The 24,624-nt window shown below is 38.6% G+C and overlaps 2 protein-coding genes across 3 annotated transcripts in view; one reads left to right on the forward strand and one right to left on the reverse strand.

The window, feature by feature from the left end:
• Positions 1-9,378, reverse strand: part of PACRG (parkin coregulated) — a 588,979-nt gene extending 579,601 nt beyond the window's left edge. Inside the window, exon 1 of the mRNA NM_001266357.1 lies at positions 9,044-9,378. Within this exon, the coding sequence (NP_001253286.1) occupies positions 9,044-9,199 (156 nt within the window). The 5' untranslated portion in view covers positions 9,200-9,378. The remainder of the gene's footprint in view (positions 1-9,043) is intronic.
• Positions 9,379-9,670: 292 nt separating this feature from the next.
• The window catches only part of PRKN (parkin RBR E3 ubiquitin protein ligase), a 1,373,216-nt gene continuing 1,358,262 nt past the window's right edge, over positions 9,671-24,624 (forward strand). For both annotated transcript variants that reach the window (XM_015137330.3, XM_015137331.3), the window contains exon 1: positions 9,671-9,776. In XM_015137330.3, coding sequence (XP_014992816.3) covers positions 9,770-9,776 — 7 coding nt within the window. In that variant the 5' untranslated portion in view covers positions 9,671-9,769. The remainder of the gene's footprint in view (positions 9,777-24,624) is intronic.

Here is a 24,624-nt window from a genome sequence, read left to right on the forward strand (position 1 = left end):
TCATACTATGTGCCCAAATGTTCCCAACCCCTAATTAAAGACTAATTAAATCAACCCCAGAACGCTTAGAAGAATTAAATGGGAATCTTTCAAGTGATTACAATTTGCAATCTGAGAACTACAGTCTTAGATGTTTGCAACCCCCTCATTTGTATCATGAATAGGTTTCAGAGGTGCTGAGATCCTGACCCTCAACACTGGCAGGTGGAACCGTAGACAGCAGGCTAGTCCGGGAAGTCAAAAGCCCCTTAGGGAGGCCACGGGAGGAGCCAGAATAGGCACATTCAAGCACAGCAAGTGGCAGTATCAATAAAACCTTGATACTGGTTTTAAGATTGGTAAGATCTCTGACCCAGTACATCTACTTCAGAAATTGTATTTTAAGGAAATACTGTAAAATACAGAAAAAACTTTTTTATACAAAGACACTCATTTCGACATTATGTATACACTAATAGCAAAAAGTTGAAAACAACCTAAGTGAAAGACTAAGTAAATTATGACAAATTTAAAGGATAGAATTTTATGAAGTCTTTTAAATGCTTATGAGTTTTCAATAACATGTGAAATATTAGCATATTAGAAGGAATCCATAAAATTCCATATAAAGCATTATAATTATACACATTGCAATCTATACAAACACATAGGTAGGTATATATACTCTGTATACTCTCGAAAAATATATGCAATCTAAATAATTTTAAACATGTATATAATGAATAGAATTTACAACATAATTATTTTTGGCAAAAAAAAAAAAAAAGCAGAAAATAAGATTGAAAACCAAACTAGTTGGGAGCCTGGTCTCTCTTAGCCTTTGCACACTCCCCTAGGTCCTTCTCAGCTGTTATATTTCACCAAACATGATTCCCTTCAGGAAACTTTCCTGGACTGAGACCCTTTCAGGTCATCCAGCTCTGTGCTTTTATCATATTACACATTTTCTCCCTGCCAACTTATAAAAACAGCAGCTATCTTGCTCCCATCATGAAATGAACTGAGAACAATGACTAAAATATGTACAGTCTACACATTCCTGTGAGCACTGTAAATTCCATTTCTAGATCAAACTGGACCACCGAAAGCCTATGTACATGTACTACAGCAATTTAATATCATGCAAAATCCAATTTGCCAAGATACATTTTAATAACATGTACTTAGCCCTCACTGAAATCTTCTGTGGATGATATTTTCACTGCATTTCTTGCAAAACATAAAAATGTAAACATGGTGTGTGGCATGTATTTAAAATGTGACATGACCAATTTCTCAGAGAGTTCAGTGTACAGAATGCTTCAGTTCCCTATAGTGATTGATGGGCTTCTCCTTTTGTGATAGTGAGATGTGTATAATAATGTTCCTCTTTCAGCAACAGATGCCAAGAAGCTCAGAATTAAATTTGAACATCCATTGATAAATATACTGACCATTATGAATGACAAAATTGATGCTTCTTTCCTTGAGCCCAAAGTTTCTACTTTAATTACATTTTATTTTATTATTTCACTGTTGTTTATTCTATTTCATTTCCAATCGCTCCAATTTATTTTCTAAGTCATGTGTCCTAATGTATATGTATTTCACTGAGAGCTAGTTGAAACTGATTGAGGAACACATTATGAAGAAGTACACAAATATGTTCAAGGTAATCATTTTTCTTCACAAAGTATGTAACTTTAAAAAGACAGCAACAAAAGCCACTATGGAGAATGGAAAGGAAACTCACAGAGTGGGTAACTGTAGTTGCAATACATACAATACTAGACAAATGCCTCATATCATTTAGAATATAAATGGACAAAAGCATTACAAATAAATAAACCAAATCAAGCCAAGAGAAAAACAGTCAAAAGTCTTAAAAAGACACTTCAATAAACAGCATATCCAAATGGACAATAAATATATGAAGAAGTTGTTAACTTCATTAGTCACAATACAATTAATATTAAAATAATATGGATATAACATTACATACCTACTGGAATACTTAAAATGCAAAATAAAGAAAATATTAATTATTGGTGATATTGTAATGCAAACAGCACTCTCAAATAGCGCTGGAAAGAGTTTAAACTTGAAAAGTCAATTGGGAAAACAGTTTAGTTTAGTTACTAAACCAATCATGCATGACTTAGGGTCCAGCAATTCTGCTCCCAGAAATACGTCCTTGGTCATGCGTAGATACGTTCTCCAAAAAAAGTGTAAGAATTTTCCTAGTAGTGCTGTTTGTGACAGTTCTAAATTGGATGTCACACAAGTACCCATCAAGAAAGCGATGGATAAATAAATCACGGTATATCCGAGAAAATACTAGACAGGAATAAACATGAAGGATTTCTTTACAACTATAGTTGTATGCAAGAATGTGGGTGAATCTCACAAATAGAATGTTGATGAAAGAAACTGGACACGAACCAATTGTATACTTTATGATTCCATGCATTGAAATACAAAACCATGTGAAACTAGTCTGTTGGCCAAAGTCAGAAGAAGGTTAGCATGTGGGTATGTTGGGCAGTGACCAGAAGGAGACAGACGGGGTTTTGTGGCATTGACAGTATTTCTGGATTTGGGTGTTGGTTGCATCAGTGTGTTCGGTTTGATGTTCACCAAGTGATGCACTCACAATATGTGAGAGAACTGTTGAAAGAAAAACCTTGAAATCTAGGTTCCAGTCCTTGCTCTATCCTTTAATAAGTATCTCTAAACAACCACAAAATATTAAATTGTTTGAGATTTCTACATTAAGTGGAAAAACACAGTCTACCGTGCCTTTTCATAAGATTGGTTTTAAAATCCAAATGGAATGAAGATGACTAGCCCTATTATATAGGAAAGAATAAATATATGACATTAAGTAATCAATTATTAATAAAGTTACTTGAAATAATAAAAACACAGCACTGACATATTTAAATTGGATAGGAATTCCTAAATTTAGTAGGAAGATATTTGACATAATTTAAGTATACAAAGGGTTATGTAACAGTTATCTGGCCATTTAGGGAAAATAAGTCAAAATTTATACCTTCCAAAACCGAACTGACTTAAGGCGAAGCAAACTTTCAAAATAAAAAATTAAAAGTAAAAAAGTAAAACATAATCAAGGAAAAAAAGACTCAATTTTTTCTCATCATCTTAGACAGGAAAAAGCTTTTCTAAGCCAAACCGCTGTAACTTCTTTCATTGAACATGTATAACTTCTATAATACTGCATAAAACAGTTGCAAATTATTCTCATTTCTAGATTTAATATCTATATAACATCATTGGCATTTTCTTTGAAGTCACTAATTTGAAGATGATTGTCTAACTGTAGTATAAAATATAGTCATTCATTAATTCAACTGATCAAAATAAGATAAATAGCAGCTACTATGTGCCATACACTTTTCTTGAGGTGAGGATGCAGCGATAGGTGAAATAAACAAGCTTCCTCTCCTTCTGGGACTTACTCTCTGGTGGAAGAAAACACAGGCTCAACTAAATTAATATTAGAGGGAAAAATATAAAACAGGGAAGGGAGATGGGAGTGCTGGAGCTGGGATGGAGGGGATTGTTAAGGGTCTGAAATTTAAAATAGAGTGGTCAGGAAGGGGCTCACTAAATAGCTAATTGTTAAACAGAAATTTGAAGCATCAAGAGCTGATGACACACAGGGTAAAATACATTTCAGGCAGAGGAAACAGGAAGGGCAAAGGCATGGCACTAAACGAGTTCCTGAGGCAGGGCCAACAGATTTGCATAAAGCAGCAAGGGAAGGCAGATCACACAGAACCTTCCCAGTATGGGAACCTTAGCTTTTACTCTGAGTGAGGCAGGGAGCCACCTGAGGGGTTGAGGTGAAGAATGCCATGATTCGGCCTTCTCGAGTTTTAAAGGGAGCTTGTGGGCTCCGCAATTAGAGGGGATGGTTTAAAAAAATTCAGAATAGAGACAAATAACAATTATAACAAGAAAGTGGGAGAATATGAGATAAGAAGAAAGGGTAGAATTGCTTTCCTTCATTCATCAAATATTTATTGAATACACTGTTAGGTTCTGGTTAAGATTAAAAAATGACTTAGACATGGATACTGCCCTCACAGAGAATTTACATAAGGAGATAAAACATGGGCAGAAATGACCATAATATAAAGTAGAACACAATGAATAAAGGATAACTTTCTATGTGGGTGACAGGAAGGGAGAACGAAAGAAGTCTTCTTAAAGCAGCTGGCATTTTGCTGGCCATAAAAATATAAGCTTCTTGACAGCATGTGTTCTGTCTTTTGCTGACTGCTAAATTCCTAGCATTTAAAACAGTGCTTTGCACATAGTCTATGATCAATAGATATGTGTTACCTGACGAATGAATTTGTATATGCAGATATACAAGAATGAATTTGTATATGCAGATATGTAGGGAGAAGGGTGTTCGAGCAAAGGGAACAACATAAACAGAAACACAAAAATAAAGAATCCGATTTACTTCCTGGGTTCAGATTGACTGAAGTAAACGAGAACAGTGGGAGATGAAATTTAAAAACGTAGAATGGGATTAGATCACAGAAGATCTTGCTGGCCCTGGGGAAGTATCATGCCTTTTTTCTATAAGAATTGGGAAGCTCCAAAAGCTCTGAATAGTGATAGGAGCAGAACATTGTACTGGAAAGATTAGTGTAATTGTACCGATAATTGATTGAGGGAGTTAACCAATTGATGGGTGGATGATATTGTACAAACCTAGACAAAAGGTGATGAGGGCCCGCATTAGTTTATCGCCACTTGGTCCCTTCATCATTAGTACTTCTCTACCAGAGACATCTGTTTATTTGTATTGTAATTATTTTACTTGTCTCTCTCCTTTTCCTCACCAATAATGTAGCACATTTAGCACTGGAGTTAGACACTTCTAATTATCCCCCAATATCCCTTGGCTACAGTAATAAAACATTGCAAGTTTGAGCTGGACATAGAGCTACCAGTTAAAGACTACATGTCGCAGCCTCTCTTGCAACTAGCTGTGGCCATAAGACTAGGTTTTGGCAGGATTTGAGCAGGAGTGAGGATTGCTGTTTCTGGGACATGCCTTCATAATGAAGCTGTTTGCTCTTCAGTTCTTCTTGCCTCATTCTTGCAGATTGCTCCATACCCATTTTTCTCTCCCCTACCTGAAGTAGGTGTTGGAGACGATGCCCTTTTGGAACTACATAGCTTCCTTCATCCCTTTCCTGAGGAGAGAGGTATGTGGGCTTGGGTGTTACTTCATGGGTCAAGCTTTCACAGGATTTTGCAAAACGGGAAAATGTAGGTGTATTACTAGGTTCTGGCCAGTTGGATGACAATGAAAGTGGGGTGCTGTGTCCGGGTCATGCCCATAATGGGAAGCTCTCTGCTTCCACTTTCCTCCTTCTTGAGGGCAGGTATTTGACCCTAGTGGTCTCGAGCCCACCTTGTCTCAGGTGTCATTTTACAGGATACAAAGAACAAACATGTTCCTATGTCCCTGCACCCGCCTCACGGGGAAATACTGCCCAACCTCCTGGGATTACCTACAAACTTGAACTTCTATTATGAGAGAAACAACTTCCATTTTAATTAAGCTATTGTTATTTGGTCTCTGTTACAGCAGCCAAATTAATATCTTAATATAGAATGTATAAATATTGATGATTACCACTACATGTTAAATAAGAACATGATTGGACGCACTATACATGTAAAGTACAGGTTGAACTATCCCTTATCTGAAATGCTTCGGACCAGAAGTGTTTTGGATTGGTTTTTGTTTTTTGTTCAAATTTGGAATACAGTTGTCCCTCAGTCTCCATGAGGAATTACTTCCAGGACCTCCTGCAGATACCAAAATCTGCTGATGCTCAAGTCCCTGATATAACATGGCATAGTATTTGTATATAACCTACACATTTCCACCCGTATACTTTAAATCATGTCTATATTACTTATAGTATCTAAAACAACATAAACTCTATATAAATAGCTGCTATGCTCTATTGTTTAACAGGGAATAATGACTAAAAAAAAAAAAAGTCTGTACATGTTCAATACAGATAAAATTTTTGTCCTAAACATTTCAATCCAAGGTTAGTTGAATCCACGGAGGCAGAATCTGTACAAAGAGCTGAGTATATCTGTATTATACACTGGTGGTCATGCCAATTCTGAAAATCTGAAATCCAAAATGCTTGAAAGAGAGTTTTCTTTGAGTGTAATGTCAGCACTCAAAAAGTTTTGTATTTTGGACCATTTCAGGTTTCAGACTTTTGGAATAGGAATACTCAACCTTTAATATTAAAAAAATATGTATTTATTCCATTCCCCTAAACTTTGAGCATAAAGCATCTATAGTCTATTGAGAAGGAAAGCTGTAATAGAAAGCTTAGGCTAAACTCAACTTCCCTGTCACCATAAACCTGGGTCAATTTTCTAATTTGCTTCATGATAAGCATGTTCAGCACAGAAAGCATCTGATAAGATGAAGACAACAAAATGCTTGGTTAATAGTTTCTGGTCATAGGCTCTATCGCAACCCAAATAAAGCCTTTAAAAGGAAAATGAACTTTGAAATCTTCAAATTGTGTATCTCTTACATCTCTTTATAGGCAAGCACTATAAAAATGTGAATTTGAATATTATTTGATGGCAGGGCTTTTGTGATGCTTGTTTTCTTATAGAATGCAACAAAAATTTCATGGAAACAAAGTCTACTTTCTATTGAAGAACAATACTTGACATTGAGATTTTAAAAATTTTGCCATTTACATTTATCATTATTTTTCAATAATTTTGCGCTCTCATATCCAGACTGACTGTTTAAATAAGCATTTCTGCTTGCACAGCCCATTTGATGAAACATATTTATCATCAAGTTTATGTACTTGTATCACTATTGCACTCAAAGAAATATCAGGAGTCTCTGTGTAACTCCTTAGGATATATAAAATTCTTCATGTTTTAAGTGGAAGAGCATTGGAATGGTGACTTATCTAACTGGAAAAGTGGTTTGGAGGGTATTGGCCTTTGAGCATGAGGTCGCAATTAAGAAAAGCTGGAAATTGTCATACATATCCTGAATCGAAATACACCTTCAGAAAGAGATGAGGATATTTTGATCTTATAATGCTGAAAAGTCTATACTGCTAAAGATAAAAATGGTGAAATGTAAATATTGGTTATGAAATGGAAAATTTTTATTTCTTGTACCACTGAAGTTATTTTGTATAAACAGTATTGTCTAGCTTTCTTTTATCAAGATTTGAATGTTGTTATTTTGGTTTACCTTGGAGTACTAAGGGCAGGGACTTTGCTTTGCTGATCCCAAATCCCCAGAACTGTGCTTAACAAGTATTGGGTATTAAAAAAAGAGAGAGAGAGAGTTGTTGACTGAATAAGTAGATGAATGGATAAATAATCTTTGCATTTAAGAATTATGATTTCCAATGGCAAGAGAAGTATTGCTAGCACAAGATTTTCCTTTAGAATATAAAAAGATAAGATAATGTATCACAAATAAGTTCTTTATAAAGAAGCCTGCTTCATAATCAATGTGGTTCTTTTAAAGTCATGTAGGCATATTTACTACATCTGGCAATATAGAAACATTAGATTTTGCAGAACTATCTCTTTAGGCGTAGGATTATATTAAAGAATTAACATGATACAAGAATTATGAACACAAGTTTAGGAAATAACAGAAAAGAACCCTGACCAGTAAAAAAAAAAAAATTGTGATATTCAATTATAACATTAAAAAACACCAAAATTGTAAATATTGTGTAGAAGAAAACTAAATTATTAACTTGAATGGTTATGGTATTGCTGATAAATGCATCATCTTGACTCCTAGGAGAACCAATTTATGTGAAATTCCATGAAAAAGAATTAGTTACAACAAGCAGAATTTTAGTCTATTTCCAAGAATTTTAACTACTGTAAATCACCTGACACACTTCTCAATAATTAGGATATCATTTTGCATAACCACATGGGAACCTGGCCTAGAGGTCTATAGGTAATCTGTTTCATTCATGTATTTTAAGTATGTCGTTTAGGAATAAGTTATTAGGTTTACAACATATAAGCAAAGGAAATAATGTGACACTGGAAAACAACATTACTCATTTAACATAATGAATTGCCACATGTAATAACTCAGATCTTCCCAGGGTGTAAATTATATGAATTTGAAAGCTGCATTTATTATTTAATGCCTCATTCCCAGACAGGTGCTTACTCAGTAGCAAAATCTGCCTTAGCATACCAAGTGTAAAGCTATGTAACAAATAGGAAGGTTTAAAAAATAGATACTATCATGCAGACAGCTAAAATATTTGTATGTATTTTTAATCTTTTTTTCCTCTAATGATACTTAGAATATTTTATTTTTGTTACTACAAATAATGCAGATGAAATATGAATTGTATTAGTAGCAGAGACACATGAGCTAAAGCTTGTATTGTTTAAAGCACATCATCTTAAAAGGCCTGTCAGGAAACAGTGTTCATATTAAGTGGGCTTTCAGTACTCTAACAAGATGACATCATTTTCTAAGAGACAAGTGTTGTTAGAGTAACTGCTAGGATATTCCAAAATTTCTCATTATAGATTATTTAATGAGTTTATGTTCCCAGTTGTATATCAGCTCATGTTAAATTTTGCAAGAGTTTATGATTTCTAAGAGCTCATCTTCTGTAAGGCCCTTTGCTGAGTGGGGTTAGTTAGCAATCAGTAATTAAAGGGGATCTTTTTACCTCGTGTAAATAGCGTAAGAGTAATTTTGGGCGGTTTAGAAACGATGAGTTATCAGGAAGGTGCTTATCAATGGGCAGAGTATATCATTTGCCCAGGATTCTAACAACCTAGCCTGCCCCCCACACACTGTGGGGGACCGTCTGCTACTTGCCAAGTAATTGCCATTTTTGGCAAAGACCACCCAGGACATGGGCTCAGAGTCCATCCTAGGGCTGGCCAACCTCTGTAAATCTCGTGTCCCCTGATACGGAGCGAGTGCATTCAATTCAGGAAGATCACTTACGACTGAGTTTTTCATCATGGCTTTGACTGTGAAGCCCTCAGAAACCAGGGAGTGAGGCTGGTGCACCGGGAGCGGCTGTTGTGCCAGCAGCTTGGTCCTCTTCGGCATCTTGTCTGGGCATTTGTTTAAGCTCAGGGTCTCTTTTTCTGCCACCATCTTCCTAGAAAATGTCTTGTTCTCATAAAAAGTGTAGTAAAAGAATCAGTGGGTTTTACGGATGTGAGCAGGAGGTCGGGAAAAAAATGTCAAAAGGCGCGTTAATGGTAGAAATTCAACCCCTCGTAGTGCCCAGGTTGATCCAGATGTTTGGCAGCTCCTAGGTGAAGGGAGTTTAGGGGAGGGGTGGGGCGGGAAGAGGGCAGGACCGTAGCTAGAGCTGCAACAAGCTTCCAAAGGTAAGCCTCCCGGTTGCTAAGCGACTGGTCAACACTGCGGGCGCATAGCTCCGCCCCTCGGTGACGTACGATTGCTGGGCCTGAAGCCGGAAAGGGAGGCGGCGGTGAGCTGGAGGGCAGGAGGCGTGAGGAGAAACTACGCATTAAAACTACGACTCCCAGCAGGCCCTGGGCCGCGTACCCTCCGCGCGTGCGCATTCCTAGGGCCCGGCGCCGGGGCGGGGAGCCCTGGAAGATTTAACCCAGGAGAGCCGCTGGTGGGAGGCGCTGGCTGGCGCCGGTGCGCGCGTAGGCCCTTTCCTGGCCCGCAGCCGCCACCTGCCCAGTGACCATGATAGGTACGTGGGTACCTGCCAGGTACAGCCTCATCTGCGCCGCCCTGCGCCCCGGTGTGGCCTCGGCCGACCTGGACCCCAGGTGCCAACTGTCAGTGACGGGGCCAAAGTGCCCATGTCGTACCCGGCCCGCACCGCCGGGCTCTCCAGCTCAGCGACGCGGGCCCGGGGCCCCAGTGTGTGCGTTCCAAGCCCTCGCCCGCCCGCCCCTGCTCTGAGCGTTCCCGTGAAGACCGCCTCACCGGGGACGCCAGGCGGCCCCGCACCCCCGGTCCTCGCTCATGGTCCCCCGGACCGTGTAGGGTCCCGAAGCCTTCGCCCCGCCGCCGCCCCTCGCCCTCGAGGCCCTGGCCAGTTGTCGTGCGGTTCAGGACCCATCGAGACCCACTCTTTGTGGGGCTCTTTCAGGAAACCCCAGCAAAGCATTAAACTCTAATGGAAGGCACCTGGTGAGGGTGGCTGGGCGCCACAGAAACTCCTCCAGATGAATCTAAACTTCTTGCTCCCTCGGATGTTTCCTTTTAAACTTCTCGTTGGAGGGCTGAGGTGAAAGAAAAATTGAGAGTAAATAATAGCCAAGATTACATCTACTGCCTTTTGCAAAATAACTTTGTTTTTTTTGTTTTTTTTTGGTAAAACACAATGACCGAGGTGCAATTTTGTGAACAAAACTTAGTGGCATCAGAGTTGTTCATGAACACTTGATGTGTAAGATGAGCAAAGGTGCAAAGGTCCTCTTCCAGGGTTGTTGAACCAAAAACTACTTTAGGGGCTGTCCCTAAAAATGAATGGAAATGCACCATATGTTTAGAAGCCAGTGCTATATGGGGTTTCATTATTGTGGAAGTTTCTCCAGGTTATGTATGGAGGGTTTAGTGAGCTTGTTTAGGGCTAATTCCTGAGGAGCGTCCCTTACAAAACACTTTTGATTGCAGTAAGTACGTTCGAAGTCAGATGTGGTCTGTCCAGAAGTAAGGTGAGAGGTGGATTCATAAAATATATGATCTTTATGCACTGAAAACACGTACTACATCTGTTTTTATTTATGAAGTTATTGTTAAAATGTAAACATTCTGCCCATCAGTGGGAGAATCAAGCCAGCTAACTGGCATTGTCTTTGTCTCTGTGGTAAAACAAGAATGTTGTCCAGCCTTTCTTCCCTTTCTAGCATGGTCTGACTTTTGGTGAATGACTTGAAAGTTAACCAAATTATGAAAAAGTTATAATTTTTTGAGTTTTCTTGAGCTCTTTTTAGGTGACATTTACGTAAGATTCACTTGTAAGCACAAGTCTGAACTGAATCAGAAAACCAAGTAGAAGAGATTTTCCAAAATCCGTGCTATCAGTAGTCTACAGGAAGAAAATAGCCTATACCTTATTTTGAAGACAGTTAAATACATTTTATTTTAATTTAACTTAATCTAGTGCACAGATAATTTTAAGAGAAACAAATTTATTGTAAAGCTATATGAAGACAGGCACTTAAGATCTGGGATTAGAGGCGTAAGCCACCATGCCCAGCCTCATTAGCCACATTTCAGTAAACATCTGAATGGCCAGTTTGAGATTTGGGTGTGGTGAACAGTGCTAAAGGTAGGTGAAAGTGAAAACCATTAAAAGGAAGCCTTGGAGTGATGGGTTTTGTGTTTTTGTGACAAAAATTCAGAGCCAGGAAAGACATTATAGATTCTATCCAGTGATCAGTTGGAGATCAAAATGTAAATAGTATGTATCTGGGATTTTCTGTTAAAGGTAAGAGTGCTTCTCAAAGCTTGCTCCTTTCAGGCCTATGCTTTCTCTGTTACACTCACCTTGTTGCGGGATTCAGGAGGACGAGAGAGACCTCAGGTTGAAACAGGAGAATCTTGATCGAGTGCACTCAGGCCCAGCTGACTCACATGCAATAGACTGGGCCCAGAATAAAGACAGTACTTGACTTTTATACACACTTCACAAAAGGAGGTGGGCTAGCTTGAAGCAAACTTACAGTGGTGGCAAAGCAGGGATACAGAGGCAGGACAAAGGCAGGACTGCACATGACCATCGCCAAGCAACCCAGATGTTCGTTATCTAGGTTTCCCTGGGCACAGGCTTATCCTATAACCTTCACTGTGGTGCCCAGGCAGCTGTAGTTCAGGCCTACTCAGGCTTCTCATGACCTTCGTTGTACTTCTTAGATAAAACAGAATACTTGAAATCACTAGTTACAGAGAACAAGAGTCTATAAACTGATTCCATAAAACAAAGGAAAATTTGTTTTTCTTCTCCCTGTGTTGAGGGAGTGCTGGGAGAGTCTCCAGAGCACATTCGATAATATTATCAAGACTCTTCCTGGATCTGGGCTGTGCTGTTGCTGCCTCTGGGACAAGTTAGCCTAAAACAGGAAAACTTATTTCTTTTTCTTTTTAATTTTATTTTTCTTTAATTTCCCGCCCCAACCTTAATGCAAATAATATTCTGCCAGTTGGAGAAACGTAAAGATGGGTTTCCTGGTAGAAGAGGAGTAAACAGGACTGACTGCGACCTAACTGCTAGTGGAATGTACCTTCCTTTTACTTTCTCAAAACCAAAGATTCCCTTCTTGGGATGAGGACTGTTTCATAAGTCCTTACATTTCCCACCTGGACTGCGATTGATATGTTGAATGCCCTGACCTGGGCAGCTATGGAAACGTAATTTAATTGAAGTCGGTTAAAAATTGTGCCTTTGTGGAAGGTGTGGAGAAGGACTTCAAGATAATATAAAGCAGAATAGAAAAGCTTAAAAGAATTCAACGTAGAACAGTGTAATTTTTGGTATCTCTATTAAAAATATATTTTGACTTTTTAAAAAATGATCAGTTCTTTGTATTTAAAATGGAATGTTAGTGGTGATAATTTGTGGTATGTTCTAAATGTTCTGTAGAACTGGATTTAGGTATTTGAGTAACAGCAGATATTAGAGTGCTTGGTTATATATACACCAGTGTTGTCAGTATTGAAATACACATTCAGTGTCTTATACTTTTAAGAAGATTTTTGATTGACAAAAACCATTCATTGGAACATAGTCTCTTCTATACCTTGTTTCACTTAGCATCTCTTTGAGAATTTACATATCTGCATGTACAGATTCACTCCACAGCAGTTCCTGCCTAGTGTTTTATAGGATACACTAATGAAAATATTTACCAACAAATAAGCACTCATCAGGTTTACAGACAACTGTTATCAGAAATGTTTGTGGACATATCTTTTTACTTGCACATGTAAGCATATATGTAAAAGAGAAATCGTATGACAATTTGAGTTAAAGAGTTTGCAGATTTAAAATATTCCTAGGTATTTCAAAATTTTTCTAAAATAAGTTGCCCTATTTTACAAAGCTATCTAAAGCCTCCACGAATACAACATGGTAGTAAAGAGCTGCCCTGCCCCTCTGGCCTGAAAATTACCAAAAGACGTCCTTCCCGAGACTGACTCAGCTTTCACTAGCAGAACACCTCCTAGATCTCCAGTCCCCACCTCTCTCTCACCCTAGGTGTAGTGCCTTTCAGTGTACAAGCTGCACAACTGTCCTTGGTGGCCCTGCCCTCCCTTTCAGTGTGTATAAGGGTGCCCATTTCCTCCCATGTGCCATCAAAGATTTTTTATTTTTGCCCTCTTGACAGATTAAAAACAGCATCTTTTAACTTTGCAAATTAATTTGGAAGAAAACTTCCCATTTTCATCTTATAATGCGTTAGTTTCACAAAAGCAGATGCGGTGATTTCAGCACCTGCTGTGTACCCTTAACTGCTCTAGGTGCCAGGGAAACGAGGGAACAGAGCAGAAAAAGTCCCTTGCCATCAGGAATGTGCATTCTGACTTCACCATTTGCCCATATATCTGCATGTTTGTTTTCAAGCGTGTGTGCAGTGAATTTTAAAGTCTCAATTTATATTTCTAGTTGAATATTCTGTGTACTACTCTTTGCTCTGCCATTTTAATAAGTTGATGAAAAGCAGCTCTATGCCTAAGTACCCCAAAGCTTCTGTTTATGATGAGGTAAAATTGTGTCAAAAATAGGCTCTAATAAAGTTTTGCATAGAAGATTTTATGTAATTATATAATAGTTTTTCCTTGAGTCGGTCCAAAAGCTCTAAAATGACCCTTTGTCCTTTACAGTTTTGGCCCTATTTCTGAGGATATTTTTGAAGTCTGCATTTTTTGAAACCTCATAGTTTCATTGCCTGAAAATGATACAATGAAAGTACTTTGTATTAAGATATGTAAATCCATTCCTACCTCCAAAGCTTTTTTGAAAGATGCAGGAAAAAAAAGAGTTCTTACTTCGAAATGCTTCATATTCCTGAGAGCAGTTTTAATGCAAAAAACTTTATTCTGTTAGCTTTTAGTTCTTTGATCAATGAAAATTGCTTCTTACCTACTGTTTCTTCAGCCTTTAATTGTAGCCCAGTGCTTATTCAATGTTTCTGTTTTCATTTGCATTTAATGAGCTCATTTTAAATGTTTCTTTGTAGTAATCTGAATGGTTTCTCTCCCTAAATTTTGTAACATTAAAGAAAGAGACTCATGTGACAGTTGGCTGATTTATGTTACAGCTTCCCTCCCTGGCTGATTTACTTCATCCTGTAGGATAGAATCTTGGTTCAAAGGAAATACAGTAGCAGGATTCTTTCCCCCAGTAATTTCCTAATTACCTAGGACTCTAACAGATTCACTCAAATGTCTGTTTTTCACCAAATAGAAACCTTTTTTCCTTGGATGAATAGGTATTTAAATTTATGATTATTCAGTGTCATTTCTTTATACCATATGTATTAGGTGGTGCTGGGTAGGGGTGGGTACACACAGGTTGTATATATCTATATATTGCCTATGGGGAAGGCACATACAAATGACCATTTCTTCCCAATGAGTTTATGGCCTAGTTGGGCTGATTAGGCTTACATTAGTGGTATAGATTCCACCTTCACCACTGCAGCAGAAGAGTAATTAGAAAGATGTATGTATGTATCAGCACACACATACGTGCCTGCAACATGTGATTTTTTATGTTTCTTTTGCTCATGTGATTCTCTTCGAATGCCCTTTCTTTCTGTTGTATGTCTGAAAACTACTGTTCATTATTTAAGATCCAATTCCAATGGCACCAACTTCATATGCAATTTTATGTGTCACCTTCTCACGTTCTTTTCAGTGTGGGGCAATTAACACCTCCTTTACAGTCAGCCAAGATATTAGCAACTACCCTTCATCAGGTTCTTGTTCATAGTCTAGAAGGGGTACAGAAAAGTAAAGATTTACAAACCTGAAAGGTGGGTATCATGATACAGGTTTATACAAGGGAAAACTGGAAAGCTCAGCCTATTGAGCGTAGAAGATCCAATTATTTCCCAGTGGAGCCATTCCAGTTGTCCTGCAGGACAAGTAGGAGTTAACTAGGTGAAGGAGGCCTTCTAGACAGGCATGGAGGGGAGAGAAGAGAATGGAATGAAAGGTATCTGGTGAGGCTGGCAGGCACACCAGATAAGCTTTGTCAAGGAGGTGGGTTTAAAGTTGGTGATAGGGAGGAGTCACTGAACCATTATCTATGGAAGAGCATTATGAACAGTGTGTCTTTTAGAAAGATGTCCATGGCAGTAATAGAAAATTATGAAATAGAATGCTGTAGAAAATAGTTACACTAGTGTCAATAAGTCTAGATAAAGTGTTAATAGCTTTTATTAATAGAGGGTAGTCTTTCACTGAGAATGATGGTATAATCGTGTGGTAGGAGATAGCTTTTCTCAGGGTGGTGACATTGATTTGATACGTCATTATATCATCTCGGATTAAGGGCCATACTTCTTTTTAAAAAGTTCTTATTTTTGTAGAATAAATTAATGTCTCTCATTGACAGGTGTTTTATGTCATGTTATTAAAGCTTTAAGTGTATTTGTATTCCAAAAATAGTGTGTATCTCCTTCTTTGATATGTGAAACATGATGCTTAGAGTTCTATTTATAGTTTCTTCTCTGTGTGGAGAGAACAATGTCATCAGAACTGTGGATACTGTGTCACCCGGAATAGTGCAGAGTAGAGTTTCTTCTTCATAGATATCTGCATAACTCATATACCTAGGCACATATTAAGACCATCTATGGACAGATGTGTGTATTTTTAAGAGTATTGATGGATTCTTGATGATTTTCTCCAATTTACTTTTACTCTGAACAGAGGCCCCCGTAAAGTTTCATGTGAGAGCCCTTTGGAGGAGAGAATGTTCAATAGTTAGCAGCCTCACCCATTTTGCTCAACTCCACCCCTACCCTCATCAAATGAGAGGAAAAATTAGTAATTAGGAAACTATTATTGCTGTCCTGATTGAGACATTTTTTATTATTTATTTATGTAATTGTTGAATACACCAGTTACTCCTATTGTGAGATATTTTTGGAGTTTCAGTGCATAAATAAGATCTTATGATGAAGCCCTTGGTAACTGCATAGTCAGTTTTAAAGCTTATTGTACCTGCAGAGTAGATCCATTTTCCAGATCATGAAATGATAGGAAGTAGATGCTTGAAACTTGCTCATGTTAGTACAATGGAGAAATAGGAAGGAACATTTGTAGTATCTGTGTTTCGGAGGTCAACCTTTAGTTTTTGGGCTTTTTTTTTTTCTTTTACATCTACCTGCACTTCCTCTTTTCTGTCCCCTCATTTTTTTTCTTTCCCACATTCCTTGATTTTCTGGGAAGCTGGAATTTAGCTTTTCATTCTTCAGCTCACAGGAGCAGCTGTTGTCTGAACAACAGGTAAGTTCTTTGTTACTTGTTGCCACAGGGCTTGACTGTGGGTTGTAATGTTTCTGAGGGTTATCACAGGAGTGGCCTGACCAGAACAGACCAGGCTTCACCACAGCTCCTACTGGAGACATTCCCTAGACTGGGAATTGTCTGCAGTGGAAATCTTTGTAGCCCCTGGCTCAGCATTTTCCTTCCAGGGAAGTCCAGTCCTGATTACAATTTTTTTTTTTCTATTGAAACAAAGTTGGGGAGTGGTGAACTCTGGGCAGCTAGAGGATGGGGGCAAGTTAGGTTTGCTCCTTGGAAAATTAGACAGATTTAAGAATAATATTTCATGTGCTTTGGGTCTTCTCTCCACCCTTGAAATCGACCTTCTTTCTCCTGAAAGGCCTTTATAGCTCTCTGGTGAGTTCCCAGAGTGTGAGAGGTACAGATTTAAGCACAAGTGAGGCCATGTTCTCTGAGGTGGTGCTTGTCTGGGCTGCTGATCACAGACAAGGGTAGACTGCATGAGACAGTTGACATTCACCAAATTTGTATAATTACGTGTGACAATCTCTAAATACATTTTTACATGAAGATGTCTGAATTCATAGGATCAGATGGGAAGTATATGTGTTTTACTGGGCAGTCAATTTAGACATAATCATGTGATACAGAGAAAGATATTTAGTAGAGATATCTACTTGATTTTAGTCCCTTTTAGTCACTTTGGGGCTGGGCACAGTGGCTCACGCCTATAATCCTACAACTTTTGGAGACTGAGGTGGGAAGATCACTTGAGCCCAAGAGTTCAAGACTAGCCTGGGCAGCATAGCAAGATCCTGTCTCCACAAAAAATAAAAAAAAATTTCTTAGGTTAGGTTTGCTCCTTGGAAAATTAGACGGATTTAAGAATAATATTTCATGTGGGCTTTCCACTCTTGTTCATTTAGGAATCTGTGAGATGCTCAACCCATGATTGAAATTTCTTCCTTTTGTTACTCTCTAGAGTTTTCTCCGTTATTCATTGTCCCTTTCTCGTGTGTGTGTGTGTGTGGCATCTGCCATGTCTCACTATATGCAGAGTTTCTGTCATAGGTATTGATTTTTATATCATCTTGATTTCAAAGAAGTCACCAAATAATCTTATTCTCAGGGTCTGAGTTTTATACCCTGTCTCTGCTTGTTTTTTATGTTCTGGCAATTTCTCAGCATTACTGCCCATTTTAGAACTCTATTTTGTTGTGTGGGGGACAGTTCTGGAATGATTTTTTTTTTTTTTTTGAGACAGAGTCTGGCTCTGTCGCCCAGGCTGGAGTGCAATGGCGCGATCTCGGCTCACTGCAAGCTCCACCTTCCGGGTTCACGCCATTCTCCTGCCTCAGCCTCCCGAGTAGCTGGGACTACAGGTGCCCGCTGCCACGCCCAGCTAATTTTTTGTATTTTTAGTAGAGACGGGGTTTCACCGTGTTAGCCAGAATGGTCTTGATCTGCTGACCTCGTGATCCACCTGCCTTGGCCTCCCAAAGTCCTGGGATCACAGGCGTGAGCCACCGCGCCGGGCCTCTGGAATAATTTTTAATGGAGATTCAACATCTAAGAAACTTTCATATTGGATCAAGACATGGTTGTCACAATTCTTTGTGTGTAAATTTATTAAAAATTCCATCTGGATTTTGCAGCCAATTTAATCATTTTATGCTTAATAGAGTGCAAGTTATACAGGTAAAGTCAGTCAGAGAGAGAATGGGGACACTATTTGAGATGAAGTTTCTAGAAGTAATAAGATTTTTTTGTCTTAAAACGGTGGTGATAAGATGATTAAGTGATCTAAGATGGACAAATATATGTGAGTTCTTAATAATTGGGAAAGATATTTTTTAAAAAGTGTTAATGTGACCATTTAGTTACCATAACTGGAGACTAAATAGCATTAGGGGCCATTTGTATATGTAAAAATATCAGGAAGTATACCCCCAAATTATATCTTTGGGTTGTGGAATGTTTTCTTTTATTATGATTCCTGTGTTTTCCAGATCTTCAGCGTTAAGTGTATGTTGTTTTGGAAATACTGAAAAGCAATGTGTTATAAACACAACCTTAAGAAAAGGACAAATGCATCACTGTTGTAATACATTTAAAACTGATTCTACTTTTGTGTCAAATTATGTCAGATAAATTTTCAATGGTAGCATACTATAAGTAAGCTCATTTTCTGGTCATAAAAGTAGTGTTTTCAGGAAAACAAACATTAGAACCATTATTTCACTTTCTTTAATATTATACACTATTGGGGCATGGCCTAATTACTGTATTAGTTTTTGTATAGTTCCTGTTGTTGCTGTAACAAATTACCACAAGTTTAATGACTTTTAAACACAAATTTATTTTCTTATGTTTCTGGAGGCCCAAAGTCCAAAATGACAAATTTTTTTTTTTTTTTTTTTTTTTTTTTTTTTTGAGACAGGGTCTCCCTCTGTCACTCAGACTGGAGTGCAGTGACACAAACACAGTTCACTGCAATCTTGAATTCCTGGGCTCCACCTCCCGAATAGCTGGGACTACGGGTGCATGCCAACCTGCCTGGTTAATTTTTTTTATTTTTTGTGGAGACAGGATCTTGCTATGTTGCCCAGGCTGGTCTTGGACTCTTGGGCTCAAGTGATCTTCCCACCTCAGTCTCTGAAAGTTGTAGGATTACAGGCGTGAGTCACTGTGCCCAGCCCCAAAGTGACTAAAAGGGACTAAAATCAAGGTGTTAGCTGCGCTAGCCCCTTCTATTAATAGAAGCTCCTGTGGAGACTCCTCTTTCACTTCTGGAGGCTGCTGGCATTCCTTGGCTCCTGGCCACATCACTGCAGTCTCTGCTTCTGTGCACATTGCCTTCTTTACTGCCATCAAATCTTCCTCTGCCTTCCTCTTAAAAGAACACGTGGGGTTACATTCAGGAGCCACCAGGATAGCCTCTTCGTCTCCGGATCCTTAACTTAATCACATCTGCAAAGTCCCTTTTGTCATATCGTGAAACAGTCGTAGGTTTCATGGACAAGGAGGCATTATTAAGCCCCCCACAGTTACCAGTAATGCTTCACCATTTGAACGTATGATTAGGTACTTCCTTATGAAAGAAGAATGACAGAGAGCTACGACTTGATTTTTGCCTGTTGTGAGGTCACTTAAAGGTAATGCACTAGTGTTACACATGAGGTGTCTAGTGTGTGTGTGTGTGTGTGTGCCGGGGGGTGGAGTGTATGGACTAGTTGATGAAGTTAGCCAAGGACATAACTCACTTTTCAAGGTAGTTTTCCCAGGTGGCAAAAGAAGGTGTGAATATTCTCCTGGACTCCCATAATGCGCTGCAGCTGGGTAGTTTGAGGTACCAGGTTGCTAATTTGTATCCTGTAGAGAAGGGGAAGTTTTGTTATGCTTTGGACAGGAGATACCACTTCACTTAACAGATGATCAGGCAAAGTAGAAGCAAATAACCATTATATGTATGTTGCTCTCTGATTTGACAGTTCACGACACTTAATGATCCCTGGAATAGTTTACCATTTTCCTGCCCTTTGTAAATAATAACTAATATGGGTTGGTTGAAAATTATACACTTAGAATTTTAAAATAAGTTGAGAAGGACAAAAGAGCGAAATCTTGTAGTTTCTCACAGATGTCAGCATAGAATTTGGTTTTCTAAGGCAGTTTTAACAGAAACATTTGGAAAATACTCCATTACACATTGTTAGTACAGTTAGGAGAAACTCTACAGTCGTATGGAATACATTTTTTAAATAGATGAATGCAGAATTTGGTTTTTAAAGAAGAAACATTCATTTTTTTGCTGAAAAAAGAAAATGTTAAATTCGGCAAATATTTATTGACACCTTAAATTATAGGATTTATGATAGGCACTAAGCGTGCGTGTCTAAATGAGGAAGTCACCGTTAGTGAAGATGCTGTGTACACATGGAAAGTAACCGTTGGCAATAATAGATGTTATCGTGGAGGTGCACTTCATTGTGTGATAAAGCAGGGGAACCTTCCGCAGAGGTGGAATTTATTTGAGCTGGATCTTAACAACAGACTGGACTCCTGAGCAGGCCAAGAAAGAAAGCACATTCGAAACAGAGGGGCTGGCCCTAGCAAGATGGCAGGCTTGTTAGCAGAGGCTGTTTTGGGAAGGATGAGTAGTTGACCGGATGCAGCACAGGGAGCATAGAGTAGGAGGTGATGATAGATTAGGCTGTCGGGACCAGCTCAGTGTAGTTTTCCATGCCATACTGGAGAATTCAGGTTTTGCTCTGAGTAATGAAGAACCACTCAATCTTGATGCTAGAAACTCTAGGGCAGTAGGAAGTGGCTGTGCCTGTCACTGAAAGTGATATATGAATTCAAATTTGAAATATAAAATAAAGTTGCCAGTAGCCAGATTAAGCACTTGGAGCTATTACATGGCTTCCCACTAAGGATCTTTAAGCTATTAGGGCACTTAGCTGTACTTTGATATAATCAAAAGGAACAAACCCTTCAAAAGGTTTGTGTACTTCAGACTGTCTTGACAGAATTATTTTCCTCTAAACTTTAAAAACCAAATCTCATTCCATCTTTATGGTGTATCTTTACTTACCTGCCTTATTCTTGAGGAAATAAGTGTGCTTGTACTTAATAAATAATTGTTGCATAAGTGAAAGTGTGATTCAAAGGAGAGGAGACCTTTGTCCTTGTCTCCAGTTTGTCTTCCCCCATGTCCCTTGAGGAATCCAATCTCTTTTGTTATTAACCTTTGGGGTGGGGCCCCACTTCATTTATCTTTGGGGCTCCTAGCCCAGCAGAATCCCACTAAGTGTTGAGATGGGAGAAAAAAATTAAAAAAATAGGGGAAGTAACTATATGCCTTGACTTTGGTGAAAGTTAAGCATCTTCAAAATGTTTCATATTCTGAGGAGATGATTCATTAATTTTAAGAGAGAGAGTTTTGTCTGTCACCTTTTCCATGCAAATACTGGAGCTAGCACAAGCACGATGACTTTTCCTTTCTTTCTTTTTTTTTTCCCCTGTCCTTTACTGTTGTTTCTTCTTATTGCTTCCCTAATGCTTGCCCTTAGAGGGAAGTGCTTAAATTATTTGAATTTTGGAAGCAGTAGAGATTTTTAAGTGGTTACTCTATGCAGCATGTTTAGGGTGTAAATTACATGGATGCCTTGTCTCTTTTCCACCTTCAGCTTTTAACTTTACAACAAATGCACTTTGGCTTCATTGGGGTCTGTATTTACTTGTTTTCCTAATGCAGCTTTTCTCCATGAAATGCTCTCAGTAGAAACATATGCTCAAAGCTTCAAAGTAATTACAATATCACTAAAAGGTTCGTAATCACATTACTGAAACTCAATGTTAAAAAATTTGATTTTTCTTGATCCAATCATTTCAATTTAATTCTAGGCTACTGCATGATTGATGGAGGAAACATGACAGTGGAAAGTCAGGGGGTATTTATAATGCCAGGAGCCTTGGAGGGAAAACCTCAAGGCAATTTAATTTGGGTGGGAGCTCATGTAAATTATTCCGAAGGGTTTTTTTAAATGGGAAGAGCAGGTGTGTTTCAGTGCCAGCTCTCAGGGCCCCTCCCTCCCTGTCACGAGTGTCCCTGCATCTCCTCAGCCCCTGCTCAGACAAAGGCCCCCGCAAAGCAAAGAACGAAGTGTGATTTTTTCCATAATTGTCTAAAGATATTCTTTTGTGTTAAAGACAGGTTTACACTTGAACGTTTTTCTTGGGAATTGGGGGTAGTTTTGAGATATTTGCGTCTGTTTACCGTAAGCAAGCACACCTCCAGCAGGGCCACCACCTAATTAAGTTATGGGACATGCCGACAGCCTCACATATCCATGAAGACGCAGAGTGGTGTGAATAAATATATCTGCCTTTTACCTCATTGCTCTCAGGGGGGCAGAGAAATGATCACACATCACATTCCTGACGGTGGCTATTCTGAAAAACCATTTATTTTTATTTTTAATGAATTATGGAGACAAGTGAATGGGAAATTTCTGAAGCAATGTTAATTTTCTTAATTTTTAGCACAGTTTGTTTTAATCATATACATTACAAAGCAGTAATTTTAGAATATTTACCAATTTGCCTTTGATATCTGCGCAGCTAGAGGTCTGGATATAATGCTGAGTTATTTTAATAATTAGCTTCTATAATTCTGCTTCTGAATGGTTATCTCATCCTCTCTTTTAAGTTCTTTTTTTTTTTTTTGCTGTTAAAAAGCAGTTTAAATAATAGCTAACAGACAAATCTTTGCCAATCGTACATAAAACACTTGGTGACATTTGAGTCTTTTTATTAAATTTCTGAAGGTGAATTTTGAATCCTAATTGATGTGCTTTTGTAGGATTTTTGATAATGGGATATAAGACTATGGTATTTCTTAACACTTTTTATTCCCTGAACCTGGCATACTTTTTCTGCCTTCTCTTCCTTGTTGCAAAAGAGACCTCATTTTATAAATATCAGTTTTCTTGTTATTATTCTACATCCTTGAAGGTAGGTTTTTTTGTTTGTTTGATTGATTCTACTTTTTGAAATCAAGTTTGGAATTTAAAAAGTATATTGCCCATGGCTAGTAGCACTTCTTATTCACTTTCTTTCACATCTCAAATCGCCCTTCTGTTCAAACTGTAATATTACAGCATCTCATATACTTAGTATTTTTCCTCCACACTCTAGTGTGGTGAACTGGTGGTAATAGTGCCCCTTCAGAGGGGTTTTACTCTGCAGGAACCGGAACTGAAGTGAGTAACCCTAGTTTTATGTGGAGGTTTCATAAGCTGGTTAGGCCTAGAAAATGGGGACGTGACCCTTGTTTTTACATTCATGTGTTAATAGTTTTCTCTTGCTTCCATTAAATAATCTAGAAAGATAGGTTCCACTTTAGGACAGCTATGTGATTTCATGTTTGGACATTAAGTATGGGGATTATTGTCTTAACTGGGTTTCTATCATATGCCATATGTGTTGCAAGCCAGAGATAAAGATGTTGGATCTGGGATTTGATTTTTACCCTACTTACAAACTAATAAGTTACCCTGTTTATATCATGGAGACTGGCAAAAGACATGAGATGTGGGTCAGAGATTACGGGGCTTTATTACTCATGGTATAGCAAGTTGTCTAAGTGTCATGCTCTTTACTCTAGTTCCTTTGCCCCTGAATCTTATAGGGTTGATGTGATGTAGCCCAGATGGATGCTATGCATGCAGTAGGTTTGCATTGCAGATGATGACTGCTGAGCTTAGGGAATCCTCCATTTTTATAGCAAGCAGTAAGCATGCTCTTTGTCTGGGGTTAGACATTACTTCATGATTTAAGGTTATCAGATGTATACACAGTCCTGAGAAATGGCCCAGGTAAAAGAGCAGTCAGGACAATGCAGTCTTGGTATCCCAACAAGACATGCAGGGAGTGTAAGAGGACCAAGGAAAACTGTCTCTTTCAAAACTGAACACTTTATCCATCCCCATCTTGGCTTTTGGTAAATTTTTACATGAGTATACCACCTGTAGTCACTCTAACAGAGGCTGGAACCAAACTAGTCAACTTGTCTCATACCGTCACTTAATTAGGGCAACAATCAATAAAATCCTAAGCAGCAGGATGAAGCCAACCTGCTGTATTGACTTCATTCAGTCTCTCTGCCTTCCCTGACCAGAGTCTCTGATTCAGCCTACTATGAATAAATCCCAGAGGGAGACCAGTAGGTCTTAATTCAAACAGTCCAAGACAAGGCTGTTATCTAATATGATCTGTGCAAGGAAGTTTGCAATGACTTGCCCATCTTGGGACTCACTGTCAATGATAATAGCTGTTTCAGAAAGCAACCCTCTTACCTAATGGAGAGACATTCTGTGGCCCACTTTCCTCCATGTGGAGAGCACAGGCCACTCTAGTTTGGAATTTGTTGTTACACTTGATTCTAATCAGCATTACACTGGTTTGATTAAGCTACAAAGTGTCACTGAGTTGCTGCAATGTAGATTGCCAAACATGGCATTAGCTGGGGCTGCTTGGGAGGCAGGAGAAGCCTGTGAATTTGCATG

The sequence above is a fragment of the Macaca mulatta genome, chromosome 4, assembly GCF_049350105.2.
Source record: "Macaca mulatta isolate MMU2019108-1 chromosome 4, T2T-MMU8v2.0, whole genome shotgun sequence".
Taxonomy (NCBI): domain Eukaryota; kingdom Metazoa; phylum Chordata; class Mammalia; order Primates; family Cercopithecidae; genus Macaca; species Macaca mulatta.